Raw genomic sequence first — 24,198 nt, 5'->3', positions numbered from 1 at the left:
TAGTCTAGCTCTGAAGCCATGATCTTATTGGGCCCCAGGCTTCAGAAGCAGGTGGGAATAAAGGATCTGAACAATCTCACTCATGTTTCTGCAACTTTAAGTGGCTTTTATTTCCAACACTTATGAAATCTCAATGACACTACTGCCACAGACCACTACTAACCCAGGGCTAGACTCCTTCCCCCGGGGGAGGCGTTGGTGCAGTTTTCTGGTTAGGCGCACGCAGGCTGTGTGAGAGCAGGATTCACACGCACATGGACACGTACAGAGGTTTACGGGGACGGACGAGGCACAGCATTTGGGGCTGTGTGGTTGAAGCATTAAGATAGGATGATCTCGTGGCCAAATATGTCTAGAGGGGGTGAAGCAGATTCTTCAGATGGCCTGGAATGTAAGTGGGACAGGCGCTCAGTTCTCCTTGGTGTACATGTGACTCAAGAGGTCGGCAACGCGGTTACTGTAGCCATATTCATTGTCATACCTATGGGAAGAGAAGAGGGACAAGTTCAGCTCTCAGCCACCTCCCACACCAAGTGGACAACCCTGACCACAAAGGAGACCCTCTCAACTGGATGTTTCCACATGACTTCTAGGGGGCTCCTGGTTTCCCATCCCTATTGGATCAGCCACATGCCAATAGGCCTCTGGACCAATTGAGGATGGTTGGAAGAAGGCAGAGATAGTAGAGGACCTTGTGCTTAAGGCACTGACTGGAACTCAGGAGATCTGGGTTTGTTCCTCAGTCTTCCTGTGGGATCTCTGGCATATCCCCTGTTCTCTACCTGGAGCTTAGCTCCAGGGCCAGTGACCTCACTAGATCTGGACTGGGACCCTCAGATTTAGCCAGTTCACCCAGAAGTCTTCAGCTGGGTTACGGGGGCCATTTGTGCATGGGACTAGGCCAAGGCGCTCCAAGCATACTCTATGGCTAGGGGAACCCAGACACCTCATGCCAGGCAAGCGAGATGCAATTGATGGAACCTGTTGGTTCTTGATCCACTCTGGAGAGTGGTCACTAGACTCCAAAGCATGCTGGACCCCTCCACCCCAGCCTTCTAGGAGAGGCTGGTTTTCAGACCTATCCCTTTGCTTAGGACTAAGTGCAGCATCCCTCTGCTGGGCCTTACCAAGAGATGAGCTTCACAAAGTTATCATTGAGGGAGATCCCAGCTCCAGCGTCAAAGATGGAGGAATGGCTGTCGCCGATGAAGTCAGAAGAGACCACCTGCAAGTGAGGGGGGCATTTGGCTTGAGAGAGATGCAGGAGGGGGAGGAATGTGTAGGGGCCAGTTCAGTAGGAGACCTGCCTCCCTTGGCCAGAGGTCCCCAGAAGCAGCTTTGATTGCACCATAGGCTGCACATCAAGATTTAATAGGGCTGAATACCCGAATAGACTATTAGGTCAGTCTGACCACTTATATAGCACAGGCCACAGAATGTCACCGTTATCCCCAAGGACTTCAAACAGATTACAGTATTTTAGTTTTCAGGAGACTCCATTGTTACATGCCACCAGCAGAGAACAGGAGGGACTGAGATGCCACCAATGCAGGAGGTCCCATCCATGGCAGGGAACTGGGTTGGCGAGACCTGTCCAGTTGATCCATGCCCCATGCCGGGGAGGAAGGTGAAAAATGTAAGTCCCTGCCAATTTGATGGGCTTGAGGGGGAAGGGAAGATTCCTTCCTGACCCCAAACATGGTCATCAGTCTGATCCCTGAGCATGTGAAGACACCAGCCAGGCATTCAAAAGGGATTCTCTGGCCCACCAGCCTGGGGTCCCAGCTGATGTTTCAGAGGAAAGTGAGAAGGTCCAGATTACATCCAAAAATTCCTTCTTGATCCCATCATGTGACCAGCTAAAGCACTGAATGGAGAGTCCCCAGAAGGCCTGGAAGAAATCAGTAGCAACATGCCAGGCCAATGCGTACCAGCATTCTTCCCCGTGAGCAGGCCCTATACAGCTCTGTGGATACATTCCCTGCTCACCTCATCTTCTGTGTATCCCAGGATCCCAGCCATGGGGCCCTCAGAAGCCTTCTTCATGGCCTCTTTGATTTCAGCATAGGTTGCCGGCTTGGCAAGGCGGCAGGTTAGGTCCACGACAGAGACGTCAGAGACAGGCACACGAAACGCCATGCCAGTGAGCCTCCTGTGAGAAGGGAAGTTCAGCCAATGAGAGAACCAATTAGGACTGCCTGTAAGCAAGACATCAATGGATCTAGAAGACCAGTCTGTGGTTCTGGCATCGGACCCCTGAAGGGAGACCCCCAGACTCTCCCAACGGAGACGTGGTGTTTCAGGTTTTGCTTAGTGAACACTGCTAGTCAGCCACCATGAATGGTGCAAGCTTCCACACAGATGTGGTTTGCCCATCCCCATGACCACCTCTAGGAGCCAGAGTTTCTCTCCTAGCCGCTATCTGGCCTGTGGGACATCACCCAGCCACCTGGGGCAGGATTGCTACAGGAACACCTAGACTGGAGACCTCTCGCGATGCCCGCTTAGAGAGATAGCCCATACCCATTCAGCTCTGGGATGACCTTGCCAACTGCTTTGGCAGCGCCAGTGGATGCTGGGATGATGTTCTGGTGGGCGCCTCTTCCGTCGCGCCAGGCCTTGGCAGAGGGCCCGTCCACAGTTTTCTGTGTGGCAGTGTAGGCATGCACTGTGGTCTGAAGGTTGAGAGGAGAATTATGGTTATGAGCTGGTAGAAGCTAGAGAGACAGTCACCGGTTCCCACACACAGGCAAGCTGCTGGGGGTTGACAGCACACAGGAGACTTACCATGAGTCCTTCCACAATGCCGAAGTTGTCATGGATCACCTTGGCCAGAGGCGCCAGGCAGTTGGTGGTGCAGGAGGCATTGCTACATGGGGAGGGAAGGGAGACAGAATGATGTCTAGAACAGACACCTGCTCCTGGGTTTCCAGTAGCCTGCCTAGTTGAGTTCCCATTCCCACCACCACCTCCATTTCTCCCTGGTGTAGGGGAGACCAAGGGGGAAGACAATAGAAACCACGCTATTAGGATAGTCTTTGCTCACATGTCAAAGTAGAAATCCACCTGCCCTCCTCTTGAGGGGACAATCTTCCAGCCCAAGCTGTCTATAGGCCTCTCGCTTCCCAATTGTATGGCACAAGTGGCTAAATTCTTGTCTTGGGCCCTTTCCTCAGGCACATGTCCACAAAATGGAGGCTCTCTCAAACATCCCTCTGACCCCCGAATGGCAGATCCATGCCCTCATCTCTCCTTGGCTACGTACAAGGCAGCCAGACTCAGGAAATCACCCCAAGCCAGTCTGGGGAGCAACTCAGAAAGTCATCCCATCCTACTGTCCAACTCCCCGCCCCCACCTCCCAGCACAATGTGGGGAGGCAGGTCTTACCTGACTATTGTCATGCTGGATGGGTCATACTTGTCCTCGTTGACACCCATGACGAACATGGGAGCATCAGGGGAGGGGGCACTCACCACCACTCGCTTGGCTCCACCTTGTATGTGGGCCTGTGGAAGAGGAGGCTAATCATGGAGGATCCTGCTATGGAGGAGGCCAGGCCAACATCATCTGGAGGAGTTAGGCACTAGCAGACCTAGACTCCATCATACTAAGGTCTTGGACGAAGGCTGCCCAGGAGAATGGCATCCCAGACAAAGCCAGGCTGTCCTAGCCCTGTAGTGGCTCAGCTTGTTAGCCACAGGTTCTCACCCAACTCCCAATGAAGGAGGAGAAGCAGGTGTCTGAGCCTCACGTGCCAGCCAGACATGGGCCCTGCAGCTCCTGTACCAAGCTAGGCAGCTCAGACACTCACCGAAGCTTTGTCAACACTGAGGAAGACTCCGGTGGACTCGACAACGTAGAGCGCTCCTGCGTCACCCCAGGGAATCTCACTGGGCTTCATGCTGTAACAGACAGCAGACCAGGGTTACTGCCCCAAGGGCCGGCTACTTCCAGGAGGTCAATGCACGTTTGAGCACAGATGAGGACTCTGTCCCCATTCTATACAGCTTGAGGGAGTGGTGTGGGACCCCCAGCCTCTGAGGACCCTGATACACCAGCCCCTTGGCACCCAACTCTTCCTTTGACTATCTCATTTCTAGGGTGACCTAGAGATACAGCTGAGTGGAGACGCAGTGGATCTGGTCTGAGTGGATCTGGAAGAAGGCTGGTCTTCTGGTTTCAAGGCACTAGACAGAGACTCTTGAGAACTGCCAGCTCCACCAGACTCCCCGTGGGGCCAGGAACCAGATATGTGACTCAGTTTCCCCCAACCTGTAAATCTACTATTTCCCCTTGCTCACAGGTGGCTGAGAAGAAGAGTCCATTAGTAGTTGGAGGCAGACACCACAATGATAGGCTGCACACAAGTACCTAGAGATCACTGCATAGCTCTGTCACATCCACTCACCATCCATTCATTCACACTAGCATGATCCTTCAGAGGTCCAGACCCCTGGATCTTACTCTAGATGCTAGGCTCTCAACAATTAAGTTGAGCAGATTCTCAGACGGGACTTCTAATCTAGTCTGACCTGTGTAACAGGCCAGAGAATTTCGCCCTGTACTGAGACCAATCACTTCTGATTCGGCCTGAAGCCAGAATGACATTTCCAGCAAGCCATGCGCTCAGCTCAACGGGACGGGCTTCAGAGTCAGGGGAGGTGTCTCCTTGACACTACAGATTCGTGTCTTAAGTGAAGCAAGCAGGTCTGTTGATGCAGGAGGTAGACTAGGAAGCCACATCTAGGCTCTGCTAGACTGGTAGGAGTCTCAAGTAGTTGGACATGCTATACAGGAAAGTAGTTATTTCTCTAGACAGTGCTGAAGGATGCAGTGTACAGGAGTTGCTCTCTGTACACTGCAATGCTACCACCTCTGAAGTGGCACATGGCAGCTGATTTAATGCCAATGCTAGAGTCTAGGACAGGAAGCTATGTACAGGAAGTTTACTACAGCCAGCTGAAACTGCAGGAAGGAGTTTTAGCCTAACAATCAGAACGCTGGAGTGATGCCACCATGGTGCAGAAAGGCTGTCAGGACTCAAATGCTCAGTGCCTCAGTTTCCCCAGCTAGCCAACAAAAGACAGCCCTCCAGCAATTTGGCAACTATTAGCACTGATCCACTGTTGAAGGACCATCACTTCCTGCAGCACCATGCACTGGGCTCAGAGGTCTCCCCTCCTACTATTGAGGAGATTTGTCCCGCTTAGCTGGCAAGATCCCAAGCACTATGCCAGTGATGAGGTGCCAGCCCACACCCTGTGCTACATAAGAATGGCCATACTGGGTCAGACCAAAGGTCCATCTAGCCCAGTATCCTGTCTTCTGATGGTGGCCAATGCCAGGAGCCCCAGAGGGAATGAAGAGACCAGGTAATCAAATGATCCATCCCATCACCCATTCCCAGGTTCTGGCAGTCAGAGGCTAGGGACACCATCCCCACCCATGCTGGCTAACAGCCATTGATGGTCATGGAGGATAGGTCCATTCAGCTCCCCGTACTCACCACTGGAACACAGAGATCTCACTGCCGTCCACCACCAGCTTGCCATCTTCAGCCTTCACCTCGCCGCTGTAGCGCCCGTGAGTGGAGTCATACTTGAACATGTACACCTGAAAGAGGAGAGTGCGTCAGCCTAGCAACCCAAGCCTTCGTGGAGTTACCCTAGGTAGCTCCTGTCATTCAGCAGGGGAATCTCCCCAGCGGATCAACTCTGCTTCCATCAACTGCAGAAGGTGAAGCTGGTGACCAGTTCTCTTCAAGATGGGGGCTGATCAGCAGCAAACCTCTCGCTCGGTGGGCAGCGAGCATTAAGACTATCCTCCAAGTAGATCTAGAGGACACTGACTGATCATGCATCAGCACAGAGGGCAGAAGGGCCAAGCTCCCTGAAAGCTAAGGGGTATGGTGCCCTTAGAGTCCTAGCATTGAGCAATCAAACCCAACAGTGACTGTGGGATGGGTCCTAGACAAAGCTGGGTGTCAGAGATGCAATGGCTCCTTAGCAGCCAGCAGTTGCTGAATGTGCAAGGCCAAGGGAAAAAACCCATGTCTCCCACCCAGCTTCTAAACCACAGGGGCTGGCTTGGACTGGAACACAAGGATCAAGTCCCAGGTGAGGCAGCTCAGAGGAAAGTTGGCCATGGCTGAGAGACACTGCACCCCATAGTCACTACAGTGATATCATTATGGCATGTTTCGTACAAAGTCTGCCTTGAGGCATCAGTTTAAAAGGCTTGATCTGTTGAACATTAATACCCTGTTGGATTGTATGTGCTGTCATTGTATGGAGAGCTATGAAGTTTTGCTCTGTTATGAAGTTGGAAACACCCACAACTAGTCTTTCAGGTACAATAGGGAGCAGGTAGGCAATGAGGATGCTTGAGGGGGAAGGGGTTGACCCCCACATCACGAGCAAAGATCTTTCTAGCAAACTGGAAGAAGCTATAAAAGAGGGGAAGTGACAACACCTGAAAACCCCAGAGGAACAAAGACTGAACTGGGGAAGGGGGTCCCAAGCAGGACAGAAGGGGCAGACTGGGTAATAAACTTACACTGGTCAGGCTTTTGATTAGGGCAAGACAGTACAGCTCTGGGGGTCCTAGGCTGTGACACTGGGGGGGAAGTTGGTTGGAGCCTCTACTGTTCGTTTATGAGTGGCTGAGAGAAGCATTCATGTAACTGCAGCTAGGTTTGTCCCTACCTGTGTAGATGTTTGTGTGAGTGCAGGACTGGGAAAGATCTGCAGCTTGTCACAGCCTCAGTGAGAGGGGACCCAGATTTGTATGTCAGAGGGCTCAGTGGTATCCCAGTTCCAGGTTGCACCCCAGGAAAGCCAGTCATAGGCTGAACAAGGCCCCCTCAGTCCTCAGTTCCTGTCACATGTTGATCTGCCAGCTGGCCAAGCTCACCCATGCCACAATCACTGTCTACATAGGGTTGTGAGGTGGGAGATGTCCAGGGAGACTGAGAACTAACTATGGGAGCCTGAGCTTCCGAGACATGCAGAAGAGTGTCGTAGGCAGGTTAGTTTGGCCATTGGATTGAGGGTTACCATGTAGTTGAGGTCAATGAAGGGGTCATTGATGGCCACCACTTTGAGTCCCTTCTCTAGGCAGGCTCGGAGGACCAGACGCCCGATACGGCCAAATCTGGAACAGGAATGTTAGTAGTTAGATAGGTACTTCCTACTGTAGCCATAGTCCCATCTAGGGAGCTAGTCATGAAGGGACATCCCTTCCATGCTGGCTTTTGAGCTTCCTTAGCCTCCAAGAGCACACACCCCCCCCCCACACACACACACACACTTGCAGCGCAGCCAATGGGAGCTCAGTCAGCAGGGCTTCCCCACGACTGTCCAATCACTAGGACATTAAGCTACCCCCTTCGCTTTGCATTCTAGTGGTGCCCCCTAGCTCTGATCTAGTAGGAGCACAAGCCAGCCATCCTAACCACCTTGGAACAAGTTCCTCCATGAACACCCCCGACATCAATCCGGCAGCTGTAGAGGAGTTAAATGCTTCAAGATGACAACCTGGTGACCCTTGTAGTCACTAAGAAAGCAAGAACTGCATTTTCAGGCTCAGTCATTCAACACCACTACTGCTATGAATGAGCTGGGCTCTTCCTTGAAATGAAGACAGCTGCCAGTAAGTGTGGTTCTGGTGAGGCCAAAGGGGCAAAGATCCAGACTCTATTTCAACGGCAGGGTGCGTCCCCAGCCACCAGAGCTGCAGGGAGTCACTGCGTGACTTGCAAAACAAGTGGAAGCGCCGCACGGTTGGTTTTACCGTTGCTGCCAGTTACGGCCCCCACTTCTTACTACATGCAGCAGAACTTTTCACTCCCACTGCACTGGGCAGCCCCACGGTAGCAGCGGGCTACAACTCCAGCCCTGGGGGCAGCATAAAGGGGAGTCTGGGGCCTTACCCATTAATCCCAACAGTGAGCTCAGACATGACTCGTTCTACTGGTTTCTCTACTGGAGCCGGTTCCTCGACTTTCTCCGGTTCTTTCTCCGGAATGGACGGTTTTCGGGGCTGGGAGACCTCAAGTCTGGAAGGAAAAAGGAATCAGAGCAGAGGCTGGGGCAGATGCCAGTATCAAGATAACAGCAAACAGGCCTTTTTGCAAGGGAAAGCCACAGCTCCTTTAGAGCGACTGGGAATGTGGGATTTGCCCAACTACTTCAGTCCAGAGGGTCCATCCAGACCAGTGTCCCAACTCCCACCATGGCCTGGCCTAATTTTGTTACAGGAAGGTACAAGAAAGGCTCCTTCAAGGGCAGTGATGGAATAGCCTGCCCATGGTAGGAGGTTTCTTCCTGACCTCCTTTAGAGATTGAGGCTTATACCCTGAAGCAGAGGGTTTACATCCCTTCCAAAATCCTATTTTAAGAAACCCTCTCAACTCTGGCTATTCTATGCCTTTTCTGAATCCCTGTAAGCTCTTGGCCAAAGTGACCTCTTGTGGGACTGAGTTCCACAGGCCAGAAACTTGGAACAAAACCATTTGATCGGTTCTAAGTGTGCAGCCTGTCACTCAATGCCACCCTTGTTTGCATAGGGGAGAAGGTGAATGGCAGCACCCATTCCAGTTTGTTATTGGGCACCCCTCAAAAGGGACAGTTCTGATCCTTTCATTTGCATTGTCCATCTTGTGGTCCTGCTGTTTCTTTTCTAACCTTTGAGATCCGAGGGATCCAGTCAAGGGCACCTAACAATGCTGCTATACAAACAGCGTTTATTACAAAAAGAAAAGGAGGACTTGTGGCACCTTAGAGACTAACCAATTTATTTGAGCATGAGCTTTCGTGAGCTACAGCTCACTTCATCGGATGCATGCTGTAGCTCACGAAAGCTCATGCTCAAATAAAATTGGTTAGTCTCTAAGGTGCCACAAGTACTCCTTTTCTTTTTGCGAATACAGACTAACACGGCTGTTACTCTGAAACCAATGTTTATTACAGTAGTGCCTTGGGCAGATCCAAAACCAGGGCCCCATTGTGTGACACATGACACAGAGCAGCAAACTGCATGCCCTGAAGACCTTAGTTGCAACAAAATTCTATATACTCTATCCCATTCCTTATACCTTAACACCCCTTGCTCCCCAGGGGCTACTGCGTATTGAGCAGGAATCTTGAGGCTTGTCCAGACAGGGGAAGTGGTTGCAGAATAAAGTAGGGTGTGAATTTAAAGCCCGGGAGCTATTCCAGAATGACTCCTTGGGGGTACACATTCCAGAGTACCTTCACAGGGAGATAATCCAGAATAGCTTCTGCAGAACAGCTCCCTGTCAGTTTTCCCCCACTGTTGATGCATCCACAATGAGGCACTGGACTATAAATAAAGTGACACTGTAGTCAAGGTGCTGCCTCCTTTGTGTCCGTCAGTCACAGCTATCAGCCCTCCCCACTAAGGTAAAGTTACACTACTCAGCCTGTAGGTCCAGCTAGGGAAGCGTGAGCTGGATTCTATGCTGGCTAGTGCACCAGAATTTGTAACGAAGCCCCAGCGGAGGAGTCCTTTGCATTGGACAGCAGGAGAAGCTTGCTTTACTTTGCGTGTGGCTATGTTGCCATCAGGTGTGACTGCACCATGCGCAGGCCTACCTGATCTAGCTAGCCTGATGCACAGCAGCTGCAAAGCTGACGCAGCACAGACTAGCCACTCGAGTCCATACCCAGGATCCCAGCTCACGCGAAGGTTTCACAGACATGAAAAATGCGTCAGGGACTATGAAATCTGGTCCTCCCCCGTGAAATCTGGTCTTGTGTGCTTTTACCTTATACTATAGGGATTTCGCAGGGAAGACTGGCGTATCTAGAATTGGGGGTCCTGACCCAAAAGGGAGTTGCAGGTGGGGTTGCAAAGGTTATTTTAGGGGGGGTTCACAGTATTGCCACCCTTACTTTTGCACTGCCTTCAGAGCTGGGCAGCTGGAGAGTGGTGGCTGCTGACTGAGGGCCCAGCTCTGCAGACAGCAGCGCAGAAGTAAGGGTAGTAGTACCGCAACCTGCCCTACAATAACCTTGTGACAAAGCCCCCCCAACTCTTTCTTGGGTCAGGATCCCTACAATTACAACACTGAAATTTCAGATTTAAATAGCTGAAATCATTAAATTGATGATTTTTTAAATGCTATGACTATCAAATTGACCAAAATGGACCATGAATTTAGTAGGGCCCTATCAATGCTCTGAGTGCTGTGTAGACATACCCAGATTGGGACAGAGTCTGAGGCCCGTGCTTCAATGGCTTAGATGCTAACAAAATACAGAGAATATCATCTACCGAATAGCGCTTCAAATTTACCCTGGGATTTGACCTCCTGGGATCAAGTCATTTGTGAGAGATTAAAGTGCAGATCTGCTCTGCATTTTGAAGTTCACTATCTGAACTTTGTGGATTTGCTATTTGTCAAGATCTGCTCCTACCAAGGCTGATCAAATCAGAGTTTAAAAGGGAAGCTGCAGTTATTTGCTTATCACTACACGCAGCTATAAAGAAGAGCAAGTCCCCAGAAATATACAGTCTCAGGAGGCCAGACTAAGGCCCATGTGTGTTTAGGTTCCCACTAAGATGCACTTAAATCAAAGCTTACCTGAAAACTTTGACACTAACAGATGATCCAATTGACTCCTGGCTCAACGGAGAGTTACAACGCTGCAGCATTTTGCTGGCTGCCCTAGCTACTGACTGGAGATACTGAAAACAGCGAGTTCAAGACACTTTAAAACTGATCTTTAACCATCACTGACTATACTGAGATCTATGTTACTATAACAGTTAGTGCAGGTCTTTTAGAAAAAGGACCCAGACAGTGAAGTCATTCTTACTTTCAGTTCCTTTGATGTTGGTTTAGTCCCATCATGGGGACACCAGCCCTGATCCTGCAGAGCACTTGGGCCCCCTTTCCTGCAACGGCTACTCATGTGCTTATGTGTATGAAGCACATTCAGATGGAGCGTGGCGAGATGGGCTATGGGCCTTAAATTCCATATTTCAGGGGAGGCCTCTTTTGTCAGTGCAAAGTCAGCCCAGCAGACCATTGCAGGCAGAGGCTAGGTAGGGGAAGGGCATGTGCACTGAGTGCAGGCCTAGACCTAGAATGCCAATGTGACTGCAATTGATCCTAATCAAGTCAATTTCAACTCTAAGACAATTCAGGGCTCAAGTCCTTCCCACTGTTCTGTCTTCAGACAGGTTGGGGACATCCTTGAGGGAGGTCTCACCCCCTTTAACTGAGCAGAGAATTCTGTGGGGGGCCCTTTCTGCACCCTCCCAACTCAATCCAGCCATAATGGGGTAGCAGCAATGAGTCCCCCACCCCCTCCCAGCCCTCTGACTGGACGAGCCAGCTAGGATCTTCCCAGAGCAGGAGATTTCAGAGTTAAAGCCCCATAGAGATGCATGGGACATTACCCTGCACCCCCTGCAGACTCAGATGCAGCCATGCCAGTTGTGCTAGGGGCTTGCACTTATGACCCAGAGCAATGTAAGTCAAAGCTAAAACCCAACCAGGTCATTAGGCAGGTGTATCAGAATGAGGCCTATTCAAGTACTGGAAATACACAATGCTGTCAAGGGCTTGGTGTGTCTATAAGTACTTTGCTAGGCCCATTTACATAGCCCTCTGCTTCCATCAGCTATAAATCCTGGTATGATGCTGCCATCCATCATCTTGCATCTGAATCAGCAGAATATAGCATTACCCAGAAGACTCCCAGAGGCCCCTCTCCACGAGATCAGTTACGAGGTCAAATGGCAAAGGTGAATCTGGCATGAGGCCCCACTGGGGTAGAAGAAAGCACTCTGCTTTGTGTTTACACTGAGCCTGAGCCTTTGCCTTTTGAGAGCCAAGAAATCCCTCTGGAGTCTGTCCCTCAAGAAAAACAGGAGAGCAAGAGATTCGTACATCACAGGCCACTTCATTTCACGGACCAGTGCTTTTGGCAAGCAATTTGAGTAGCTCACATCCCCAACCCTTGGTTCAACAGCCTCTTATCCACTTTTATCCAGCCTCCCTCAGATACGGAAGCAGTGTGACAAGGGTTCGTATACGGGATTGGAAGTCAGGGTTCCCAGGTTCTGGTACCAGTTGCCACTAGCTCACAGGTGTGACCTTGGACAAGGTCATGCCATGTCTGTGCCTCAGTTTCCCTACCTGTACAAGAGTGGGTGAATTCTCCATTTTAACTGGGCTCCAGGTTTTAACAGCACTAACAGCATATGACTGAGTCATCCTGTCACTTCAGCGCTAGACAGTCTCAGACTCCCCCAGATATCAATTAAGTCACATACCAAGAAACTAAGGCACAAATCACTAGCACTGACTGAATACAGTCCAGACGCCCTGACCCAAACCACTACAGGCACCATCTAGGTCTTACATGCTGCCAACCGCTCCCTCCCCCCCCCCCCCAAAAGAAAAAAAATCACAGTAGGGACTGGGGCCTGCAGGGCAAAGATAAGCACCCAGAAATATTACAGGCAAGCCTGCTGACAGACAATTTTTTGAAACCAAACAAGGCGGACAGATAAACACAGATGCAGCAGGTCAGTGCAGGCAGGCAGGGGGTTTGGCCCGAGTCCTGATGGGGCATGAATATCCAGCCACTACCAAAGAATGAAGCCACCTGTGAGGGTACACTCAGAACTGCAGACCTCTGACTGCAAAGCTGGGGTGGGATTTATCGTAGAATTGGTCCCCGCAACCCCTATCAGAATCCAGGAGCCTGTGCAAAAAAAAAAAATATCGAGGCAGCAGCTGCTAGAGGCAGCAGATGGCATTTCGCTTCAAGATGGCCAGCTCTGCAAGATGGATTCTGTTGCACAGCACCGCGTGAGGATCAGCTCCTAACACTCACTTGCATTGCGGTGGACTCATCACTTCCACTCCCAGCAGAGGGACCATGGCCAGCTTTCTTTCACTCCACAGCTACCAACCCTGAAATCTAAGACCATGTCTACACTATCACTTATTTGGCAAAATGTATGTGGCTCAGGGGTGTGAAAAAACCACCCCTCTGAGCAACATGAGTGCTTATGCCAGTGAAACTTGGGTGCACAGTGCTAGGGTGGTGGGAGAGCTTCTCATTTAAGCAATTTTATTAGGTCAACAGGAGAGCTCTCTCCTGTCAGCATAAAGCAGCTACACAAGCGATCTTACAGGGGCGCAGCTGCATCGGCACAGTTGTGCCGCTGTAAGTTCGCTAGTGTAGACACAGGCAAAGTGCAGCAGGAAGGACCACCTAATAGGGCTGCAGCTTTGAACCCAACACCTGTGCTGTCCGAGGAAGGGAAGGTGCAGAGGACGTGCTGTTCTAGAGGCAAGAGGACTGGATCGCTCATTCCTACAGCATCACTGCAAAGCTACGCTTGCCATATAAAGGGGGGCGGGGTCTGTGTTTTGGCATGACTCATGAGAACCCCTTCTGTATCCTTGCACTCTGATCATCTATCAGACATTTGTCTTACCATAGCAACTAGGACTCCTTCTCATGGAGCAGGACCCCCTTGTGCTAGGTGTCCATCACCATGGCCCCTTTCCCAGTTGCCCCCAATTGAATGCCAAATGTAGTGATGCTTTAGGACCTACGCACAGAGGAATACAAGGGATCTTAAAGGCATACATCTGCACCAGCCCAGCTAAGGCTCCAACAGAACTAATGGCATACGACTGAGTCATCCTGTTGAAGTCATCCGATGAAGTGAGCTGTAGCTCACGAAAGCTCATGCTCAAATAAATCGGTTAGTCTCTAAGGTGCCACAAGTCCTCCTTTTCTTTTTGCGAATACAGACTAACACGGCTGTTACTCTGAAACCTGTTGCTTCAGTACTTGACAGTCTCCAACTCCCCCCGGAGATTGATTCAAGATAAGCTGGCCAGTCTGTACTGGCTGCAGAGGGGTGGGGGGGCGGGATGTGGCTACTTCCACCCCACTGCAGGCGTTCTACCGCAGTGACATTGAGAGGTCAGGACGCGGAACACCAAAACCAGACGAGAACGCCACAGACGCTGCTGTCTTCGCTCAGGCACAGATACCCGGCGTCAGACCTCAGGGGCTTTACAAGCATCATTTTATGAATGTGGAGAGCTAGGGAGATTAAATGACCTTGGAAGAGTCGGTAGCAGAATAGAACACAAGCCACCCAACTCCCTCTGCTTTTCCCACTAGACCGTGTTGCCTCTGTAAGGCAAGTGGCACTCTCCTTGGTACTTGTTCTGATCTCTAGGTTTCCTCAAGCGCAAGAACTGATGTCTGCTTTCCCACGCCAGAGGACAGATCCAGTTTCACCTCTGGCAGACTTCCAGCAATCAAAGACAGGAAGTCTGCTCAGTTTAGATACTCACTCAGCACCATGGCCAAGGGTCACAAATATGCTCTATATGCACACCCCCTTTTTCTTCTGAAAGGGGAGGCAGGAGAGAACACAGCTTGCTGGCTGCAGATGCTGACAGAGGCAAGAGTGCCTCCCTGGCGAGGAGCTATAAATGTACTTGGATCTCTGGGGCCTGATGTACTGATTAAAAGTGCTAAGTAATACAATTGTATATCTCAAAGCACTTTACAGAAATTAACTGTTTCCCCATCTGTGAAATGGGGGCTAAGAGAGGGGAAGTGACTTGCCCAAAGTACCAGGACCTAGTGGATAGAGCACACAACTATCTCCCCACTGTCTACACTAGGTTTCAACAGAGCAGCAATTTAACCATCAGTCTTGAGCAGGATTGCAGACAGACGCTTCTTGTCCTGCTACCAGTGGCTGATTTTAAGCTAGCTGCCATATATTAATAGGGAGAGACTGCCTCGTCTGCAGAGGGGAGGGGCATATGACATTGGTAGTGGTGCAATACAGCAGAGGCTGGGCAATAATATTGCAGTCTGTCCTCCAATGCAGGTGCAATTTTGCTGTGGGGAGCATGCCATCTCCTGCCTCTGCAACTGTTACTCCCAGCTAGATCACATGAAGGGAGGGGAACCAATATAATCTCACTGGAAGTACTAGTGTCAGGAAGGAAGAGGTTTAAATCCCTCCAGGGTCAGGCGATTTTCAGCACCCGCTGTCTGGTGCGACTGGAAGGACAAGCATGCTAGCAATAAAAGGCTTCCCATATCAGAGGGGGCAGGGCACAGGAAGGAGAACAGAAGGCCACTAGCTGTGAAACATTCCCTGGAGGTGTTCTGGGCTGGGTTTGGGGGATCCAATCAGGCATGTAAGAGGCGTGGAGGGACGAGGCCTCAAGCAGGAGATGCGGCTGTGGCTCTGGGGTTAGTCTATTTTGAGTAGATTCTATTTTAAGCAAACAGCAAAGAACCCACTTGATCTGATCAGCAGGGAGATTCTCCCCATAGATCTCCCACATGGGGCGGTGATGGGTGGTCCAAAGGAAGAGCACTGCATCTGCCCATCCCCCACAGGGGGACAGGCTCATTTCTTGCATAGCTGCAGGCGGTGACTAGAAGGTAAATCCTCCTCTAGCCCTGCCCTGCTGGGAGGGGGAGGGGAGGTGATGTGATGCGGAGTCTGATTGGAGTTCCCCTGATATTTCCATGTTTCTAGAGAAATCTATGGTGCAAGGGCACCACCAGGTCAGTCTGCATCATCACCCCCCACCCCCCTCTGCAGATGTCACCCCCTCAAGCTGCCCCAAACACGTGCAACTGCTCCCCAAGCAGATCTCTGCACTCCCCTCCCCACCCCAAGGCATCCTGATTACTCCCACCTCAGAGCTGCATCCCTCCTTTACCAGACAGGGAACCTCCCCACCACCCCAGTTCCCTGATACACCCCTGGGCCCCCTCCCATTTACACTCCACCCTAGATGCTCATTCTACTCCCATCCTACCCCTCAACAAGACACCCCCTCCTCACAACTCTCTGCACATATATAGGGCCCTAAGCCATGCCCCCGCCAGCCTCCTCCCCATCTGCAGCATCCTCTACCCCCCCCAGCTCTCCACAGCTGGGGTCCCTGCCCCACAGCCCCTCTAGTTCTGCCACTACTAACCCCCCCACCCAACTCCTCCACATGCTGCCCCTCAGACCTCCTCCTGGCCCCTCTCCACATCACGCCCCATCTAACCCCAGCTCCCCACCCCATGCAGCCACCAACCCCCCCCCACTTCCCCAGCTCACTCTGCCCATCACCACAGCCAAACACCAAGAGCCACCCCACTTCCCCAGCTCACCTTGCACCCAACCCCTCCCCACCATAGCCAGCCACCCTCACCCCAGATCTAACCCCTGCTGCATCCCCCACAGCTTCTCCCCACCTGGAGCACCCTACTTCCCAACCCCCCACCCCAAATCCATCCCCTCCCCCACATGCCCACCCCAAATCCATCCCCTCCCCCACATGCCCAGCCCCCCACAGCCAGCCCCGTCACCTGCTGCGCCCTGCCCCACATACCAGGTGGTCTGGGGTCTGGATGGCGTCGAACGAAAGCATCAGCGGTGCAAACGCCCGTTTATATACTCCCCCCGCCCCTCCCCTGCCACGCCTCCCTCACCCCCCCCAGCCACGCCCCGCCCTGTCTGGCGCGCGCTGTCCCCGCCCCGCCCATTCCGAGCCGCGCGCGCCTTAGTAACCGCACAGCGCGTGCAGGCCAAACAGTCGTGATGGAAAGCGGGAGCGATGGGAGGGAGAAAAAGCTAGGGGCCTCTACTGCGCAGGCGCTATAGCTTTGTCGCGAGGCGCGCTAGCGGTTACCAACCGACGCGGCACGCACCGCCTCCAGGATCACGCCCCGCCCACTGCCATTTTCGAGCGCATGCGCAGATTCTCTCCCCCTCAGCATCCTCCGGCTGCACAGCTGCTCGCGAGGGCTTCTGGGGATTGTAGTTTTCGTGACTGCTCCCTGCCTGGTGTGAGCTGGCAATGCACCCCTGGTGGGGCAAGGGCAGGAGCCAGGACTCTTGGGTTCTGCCACTACCTCCCTGGAAACTAGACAAAACACGAGAGAGGGTGGGGTATGGAAATGAATTGACAGTTAGATTAGATAGATAGTGGGGCTGTACAGGGATGGAGAGATAGGGCAACACAATGCTTAGGGGTACGGAACGGCTTCCGTATGAGGGGAGATTAATAAGATTGGGACTTTTCAGCTTGGAAAAGAGACGGCTAAGGGGAGGTATAATGGAGGTCTATAAAATCCTGACGGGTGTGGAGGAAGTAGATAAAAGGAAGTGTTATTTACTCCTTCCCATAACACAAGAACTAGGGGCCACCCAATGAAATTAAAGGAGTACTTGTGGCACCTTAGAGACTAACAAATTTATTAGTCTCTAAGGTGCCACAAGTCCTCCTTTTCTTTTTGCAAATACAGACTAACACGGCTGCTACTCTGAAACCAATGAAATTAATAGGCAGTAGCTTTAAAACAAAGAAAAGGAAGTATTTCTTCACACAACGCACAGCCAACCTGTGGAACTCCTTGCCAGAGGATGTTGTGAAGGCTAAAACTATAACAGGGTTCAAAAAAGAACTAGATAAGTTCCTGGAGGATGGGTCCATCAATAACTAATAGCTAGGATGGGCAGGGATAGTGTCCCTAGCCTCTGTTTGCCAGAAGCTGGGAATGGGCGACAGGGGGTGGATCACTGGATGATTCCCTGTTCTGTTCATTCCCTCTGGGGCACCTGGCATTGGCCACTGTTGGAAAACAGGGTACTGGGCTAGATGGACCTTTGGTCTGACCCAGTATGGCCATTCTTAGATAGATAGATAGATAGATAGATAGATAGATAGATAGATAGATAGATAGATAGATAGATAGATAGATAGATGGTATGGGTACACATAGATGGTGGGGTATGTATGGGAATTGATAGATAGATTAAATGGATGATGAGTGTGTGTATGGGGATGGACGGATAGATAGATATGTATGGAAATAGATAGATAGACAGGTAAATAGAGGAGTGTGGGGACAGATACATAAACAGATAGATGGTGGGATAGGTGGGGATGGCTAGACAGATGACGGGTGTGTGTACGGGGGATAGATGGACAGATGAGGGGTGTGTATATGGAGGTTGGATAGACATGGTAGGAATGGATAGACAGATCAGGGTGTGTATATGACAGGTTTCAGAGTAACAGCCGTGTTAGTCTGTATTCGCAAAAAGAAAAGGAGGACTTGTGGCACCTTAGAGACTAACCAATTTATTTGAGCATAAGCTTTTGTGAGCTACAGCTCACTTCATCGGATGCATACTGTGGAAAGTATAGAAGATCTTTTTATACATACAAAGCATGAAAAAATGGGTGTTTATCACTACAAAAGTTTTTTTCTCCCCCCACCCCACTCTCCTGCTGGTAATAGCTTATCTAAAGTGATCACTCTCCTTACAATGTGTATGATAATCAAGGTGGGCCATTTCCAGGACAAATCCAGGGTTTAACAAGAACGTCTGAGGAGGGGGGAGTGGGGAGGAAAAAACAAGGGGAAATAACATTCATTAACCAGGCAGAGAACAGTTCAATCTCTCTGGTCACGCGATTACAGACATGAAAGTTGCAATATTACAACAAAAAAACTTCAAAACCAGACTCCAGCGAGAGACTGTTGAATTGGAATTCATTTGCAAATTGGATACAATTAACTTAGGCTTGAATAGAGACTGGGAGTGGCTAAGTCATAGAATCATAGAATCATAGAATATCAGGGTTGGAAGGGACCCCAGAAGGTCATCTAGTCCAACCCCCTGCTTGAAGCAGGACCAATTCCCAGTTAAATCATCCCAGCTAGGGCTTTGTCAAGCCTGACCTTAAAAACCTCTAAGGAAGGAGATTCTACCACCTCCCTAGGTAACGCATTCCAGTGTTTCACCACCCTCTTAGTGAAAAAGTTTTTCCTAATATCCAATCTAAACCTCCCCCACTGCAACTTGAGACCATTACTCCTCGTCATTATGCAAGGTAACCTATTTCCCCTTGTTTTTCCCTAAATTGGTTAGTCTCTAAGGTGCCACAAGTACTCCTTTTCTTGGTGTGTATATGGGGATGGATAGACAGATCAGGGTGTGTATGGGGGAGGATAGACAGGCGAGGGGTGTGTATAGGGGATGGGTAAACAGATGAGGGGTGTGTGTATGGGGAATGGATAGATCAGGGTGTGTATATGGGGGATTGATAGATAGATGAGGGGTATATGTATGGGGGAGGATAGATAGAAGAGGGGTTGTGTGTGGGGGATGGATAGACAGATGGGGGTGGATAGAGAGATGAGGGGGGATGGATAGACAGATGAGTGGTGTGTGGGGGGATGGATCGATGAGGGGTGTGCATGGGGATGAATGGGGGTGAGGTTGAAGCAGAGGGACATCTGGGTACTGTAGCTGGGTCCCCGTGCCAGCTGGCTCCCTATTCCAATGCTGGAATTGCTCGGAGGCCTCCCATCCCCCCAGCCGGTGGTGGTGGGGTGGTGCGTGCACGAGCCCGCCGCTCGCCTGCCTGACGTCAGCCGGAGAAATGAGCCAGCACAATTGAGCTGTTAATAATTCAGGCGACAGCCGGCGGGGGGGGGGGGGGGGGGGGAGGTGATGCTCTCGCCCACTGTGGCTGATGCCTTTGAAAAGGCTAGGCCCGAGGAGAATCCCGCTGCCATGGCAACCCCCGGCCCATCACTCACACAGCATTGGCATCCCAATACGTTTGCTGCAGCCCCGACCCCTACGCAGCTCCTCTAAATGAGGGGGTTAACCCTCTATGGGCCAGAGGAATTGTGGGTCTACAGGAGGCTGGCCATGACTCAGCACTGATCACCCAACTCTAGCCTGGTGGTTAGGCCCAGCTAGGCCAGACTAGGCCAGAGAGGCAGGCCAGGACCATGGGAGTCGGGACCCCGTGTGCCTCCTGTTTGAGGCATGATGAGGGGGAATCAGAATGAAAAAAAACAAGCCCCTTGTGACAATATTAGGAGCCTGGACTCCTGGGTTCTATCCCTGAGTCTGGGAGGGGAGCAGGGTCCAGTGGTTAGATCAGGGGACTGGGAATTAGGACTCATGGGTTCTTTTCCCCAGCTCTGGGAGGTGAATGGGATCAAGGCTTTTAGAAGGAGATGCTGAGAGTCAGAACTCCCGGGTTTGGCAGTAGCTCTCCTCTCTGCCACATTGTTTGACCAGAAAGGCAAAAATATTACCAAAAAATCATCCCATGACCAGAATCCCAAAATCCTTTGTGAATGGGGTTAGGGGAAGACCGCCATCTTTCTCTGTGTGTTTGTGCAGCGCCTGGCACAACGGGGCCCTGATCTCAGCTGCGGCAGGGACTGTCTCTCACTGTGTCTGGGCAGCGCCTGGCACAATGGGGCTCTGATCTCAGCCAGGGCAGGGGCTGCCTCTTGCTGTGCAGCACCCGGCACAATGGGACCCCGATCTCAGCTGGACAAGCCTGGCGCAACCATTATGATCCTACATACATTTAACATCTCTGAGTTAGGGAATGGCCGAACTGACACTTCAGGCTCATCGCAGGACTAAAATAACTAGCCAATCAATGAGCAGAGCAAGAGAGAGACTAACCAGCATCCAAATCAATAACCTGCACTAATGCAAACTCCGGCATGGACTGCCAGCATGACCAGGTATCTGTTTGCCCTAGGGAGGTTACATCTCAAAGACAATGACCTGTCCCTCACCCAGGCCACCCATCCTTTGGTCCTGGATGTGGTCTTTGGAAATGCAGAACCCTTCCCAGATCACCCCCAGAGGTTGACAACCCCCCTTCCTCTCTGCATCTCAACACAGATTCACCGGAGATTGCCTGGGTTATCTTGTCCCCGCTCTGACACCGCCTGCGTTTGCAGCTTTGGCTGCAGACAGGCCGGTGGGGCCCCAGGCCGTGGAGAAGAGACTAAAAATAAATCGTCAGGCCTCACTGGAGAGAGAGGGAGAGACAGGGAGAGAAAGGGGGCAGGAAAAGAGAGAGATGCAGAGAGATGGAAGAGAAAAGAGAGAGAGTTGTGTTTGGCAATAGATAGATAGATTAGATAGATAAAGTGTATGGAGAGAGATAGATAGATAGATAGATAGATAGATGTGTGTAGTAGGATAGTTTGCTTATGAGAATCTCATGTGGGACTGTCTCAAAAGCCTTACTAAAATCAAGATATATCACATCTACTGCTCCGCCGCCAATCCACTAGGCCAGTTACCCTCTCAAAGGAGGAAATTAGTTTAGTTAGGTTTGTTTCCTTCTTGACCAATTCCTGCTGGCTATTCCTTATAACTCTATTATCCTCTAGGGGCTTACAAATAGATTGTTTAATCATTGCTTCTGGTATATCTTTGCAGGTATCGAAGTTAGACTGACTGGTCTACAATTCCCCAGGCTGAGGTTGTCTGTGGCTTGGATCGCTCACCAATGTGAGCCCTTGTCCCAGTTTGTTAGCTCTGCATCTGATATTATGGGGGTGAGCTGTTATGGCTGGGGAAGGATTTCTCAGAAGCCCTGGGAGTCAGGACTCCTGGGTTCTAGTTTTGCTTTTAGGAAGATAGATGGACAGAGGAGATCAAATGGTCCATGGATAACAGACACAGAAGGAGGTGATACAAGAGAGAGGGAGATGGAAGATAGATACAAGGGTGTGTATGGGGATGGATGAATAGATAGAGGGATGTTTTGACTGGGAATGTTTTGCATTATATATATTCACTGTAGTGAATGTGTGTACATCCCTGCTGCCCCCTGCTGGAACGGATGAACTTTGCACTCTGCGTGTGTGTGTGTGTGTGTGTGTGGTCTTTGTGTGTATGGCATTGTGTGTGTGTTTGCACACACACATACACCTTCCCACTCCCCTTTTGGCTAGAATCACAACTATTCCTGTGTGCCCATGTCCCCGCATGGCTAAAAGCCAGTGGAGAGTCCCGCCTCTCCTGCAGGCCGGGGCTGGTGAGCTCTAGATTAACTGGGGCATAAACTCTGCGTGTGTGTGTCCTGCTGCCTGGTCCTGGCTTGTTTGTGCAGTGACGGGGCATGCGGTGCTGCACGTGAGCGCACACGCGTCCCTCTGCTGGGCAGCCTGGGAGTTGGCGAGCTGACACACCTCAGGGACTCAAGGCGCTGTTTTATGGGCAGGCCAAGCTGTGCAAAGTACTGCCAAAGCACAGGGAAAAGACAGAGCCCGTCGGGGTCTCTGTCAGAGGGGGGGAGGCACCTGAGGTGATGGGTCATATGCTGCACTTGGGGTCCCATCTCCCGTGCCCAGTTGCCCTCCCCGTGTTCCAGACCTGGTGCCGTCTTGCTACATAGCGCAGGCTCTCACGGATTCATAGAGTCCAAGGCCACGAGGGACCGTTGTGATCATCTACTCTGATGTCCTGTGTCACACAGGCCCGAGACCTGCCCTGAACAAACTCCTGTTTGAGCTCGAGCAGAGCCTTTCCAGAAATCCTGGTCTCCCGGCCTGCAGGGCCGCTGCGCAGACAGCAACTGACGGTTTGCTATCGCTTCCTGGTTCTGGCAGGGGCTCCCCCTCGCTTTTCGACGAGGCCTCGTCTTGATCACTGGAGGAGACGTTTATTAGCAGTACTAGAAGTAGAAGGACTGGTACAGCAGGACCTTGTTTATCCCATCGAATTGGGACCGGGACCAGATCAGATAATAAAACACTCAGGTAATGTGGAGAATGGGGGAGTGTGAAGCTGCAGTGCTGTCTCGCGGCCACAGGAGAGATCGCCTGCTTCTGGACCTGTGTGCGCCGGTTGTTTGGTTAATACGGAGAGCTGGATAATGGAGGGGCAAATAAACAGGGGCTCTACTGTACTAGTATATTAGATGTATTACGGTAGCACCTACCAGGACTCCATTGTGCGCTACGAACTGCACATTATTATTAGGTGTATTATGGTAGCGCCCATTCCTGGACCAGGACACCACTGTGCTAGGCACTGTTCATTGTTGCTTATTAGGTGTATTTTGGTAGCACCAAGGCATCCATCATGGCCTAGGACACTATTGTGTTAGGTGCTGTGTATTACTGTTTATTAGGTGAATTACGGTAGCACCTAGGTGCTCCAGTCAGGTCCCAGGGCCCCTGCTGTGTGGCAGGTGGTGGACGCTGGGATCCTGTCCCTCGTTCTGTGCCAAGCATCTCTCTCTCTCTCCTCTTGATTGCAGCGAGTGGCTTCACAACAGCTCAGGCCTGGATTTCCAGCCTCCACTTTGCAGCTGCTGGTTCTGTATACTCCTAGGTTCCCAGGGCGGATGGGACCATCCTGCCCACACAGGCTGCCCCCTTGGCATAGTCCCTGCCCCAGGGATCACTGAGATCTAATCACATTTATTACTGTGGTAACTAAGAGCCAGCCAAGACCAGGGCCATATTGCTCCAGGCACTGCACAAACACAAAGCAGCAGGCAGGGTGGGGAAAGAGCTGGGACACCCCCACAGCACGATCAGAGATGGCAGCAAGCCCACATGGCAGGAGGTAAGGTACCTGGGTGGGTACATCTTGCCTTCGCAGCCCAGAGTCCAGCAGGGTGGTGGCATTAGAGTGGCCCCAGCTGGGCCCCATTTCACCCCCTCCAGCAGAGCAGCCCCTGCTTTGGCCTCTGCAGTCACAGCTGCTCCCTTGGTGAAGTCCTAGCCCAGCTGGACTGTAAATGATGATCACCCTGCATGCAACTTTCGTTGTAACACTGGACTCTAGCTGCAAACCCAGGGCTCCCACTGCAAGCGTGTCCGGGTCTCCCTTCATCTTTCTGCATGTCCATTGCATTACTGCAGTGCCATCGCCCCCGTACAGCGGTAGGAGCCCCTAGCCTTCCTCCACCAGGGAGCTTGAGACTTGCATGCTGCTGTTTTACTTCCCCCAGGGATTTTAGCAGCTGTAGTAGCTCAGGGCCTTTTGGAATGGCAGGAGTTTGCCTATTAACACCTGTCTAAGTGAGACAGCTTAAATTTTATACCTGCATCTTTGATTTATTTAGAGAGACTCCCATTGTCCAAGTAAATTTAAATCCTCTCCTGGATCCTACAGAGTTCTTCAGCTGGGTAATACCTTGTGGGCTGGAGTTCCACTGGCTGATTAGAACACTTGTAAAAAGTTGCAGTTCCCGGGGTTTGTCCCACTAGGTGGGGACACTCTAAACACCAGGGGCTAGAATGTTCCTACTGGCCTGTGCTGCTCATGGCCACACGAGAACACAGAGCTCAGCAGGATTCACAAAAAGATTGGGA

The 24,198-nt window shown here is 51.4% G+C and overlaps 1 protein-coding gene across 2 annotated transcripts; it reads right to left on the bottom strand.

Moving 5' to 3' along the window:
* Positions 1 to 80: 80 nt before the first annotated feature.
* On the bottom strand, positions 81 to 16,503 carry LOC311512207 (glyceraldehyde-3-phosphate dehydrogenase 2). Of its 2 annotated transcripts, none has more exons than XM_084613303.1 (11): positions 16,422 to 16,503; positions 7,932 to 8,057; positions 7,057 to 7,153; positions 5,508 to 5,614; positions 3,813 to 3,903; positions 3,389 to 3,507; positions 2,788 to 2,869; positions 2,524 to 2,675; positions 1,990 to 2,152; positions 1,128 to 1,225; positions 81 to 481 (listed from the first exon to the last, which is right to left on the bottom strand). In XM_084613303.1, exons 2-11 carry the CDS (start codon positions 7,958 to 7,960, stop codon positions 409 to 411), a joined length of 1,011 nt encoding a protein of 336 aa, XP_084469429.1. In that variant the 5' UTR covers positions 7,961 to 8,057; positions 16,422 to 16,503; the 3' UTR covers positions 81 to 408. The 2 variants fall into 2 exon arrangements, with proteins under 2 accessions (XP_084469429.1, XP_084469430.1); XM_084613304.1 differs by lacking the exon at positions 16,422 to 16,503 and adding an exon at positions 10,608 to 10,717.
* Positions 16,504 to 24,198: the final 7,695 nt, after the last annotated feature.

The sequence above is a fragment of the Lepidochelys olivacea genome (assembly GCF_965140295.1).
Source record: "Lepidochelys olivacea isolate rLepOli2 genome assembly, chromosome: 24".
NCBI classification, from domain to species: Eukaryota; Metazoa; Chordata; order Testudines; family Cheloniidae; genus Lepidochelys; species Lepidochelys olivacea.
Note: the sequence above shows the minus strand (reverse complement) of the source record. Positions and strands in the feature narration are given on the sequence as shown.

What these genes read in the sequence shown, in the direction of transcription:
- LOC311512207 (XM_084613304.1), bottom strand. Translation starts at nt 10,678, where the DNA reads ATGCTGCAGCGTTGTAACTCTCCGTTGAGCCAGGAGTCAATTGGATCA. An exon ending in GTTAGTGTCAAAGTTTTCAG is followed by an intron (nt 8,058 to 10,607) that starts GTAAGCTTTGAT and finishes TTTTCCTTCCAG; the next exon opens with ACTTGAGGTCTCCCAGCCCC. An exon ending in GTCATCCCAGAGCTGAATGG is followed by an intron (nt 2,153 to 2,523) that starts GTATGGGCTATC and finishes CCCTTCTCACAG; the next exon opens with GAGGCTCACTGGCATGGCGT.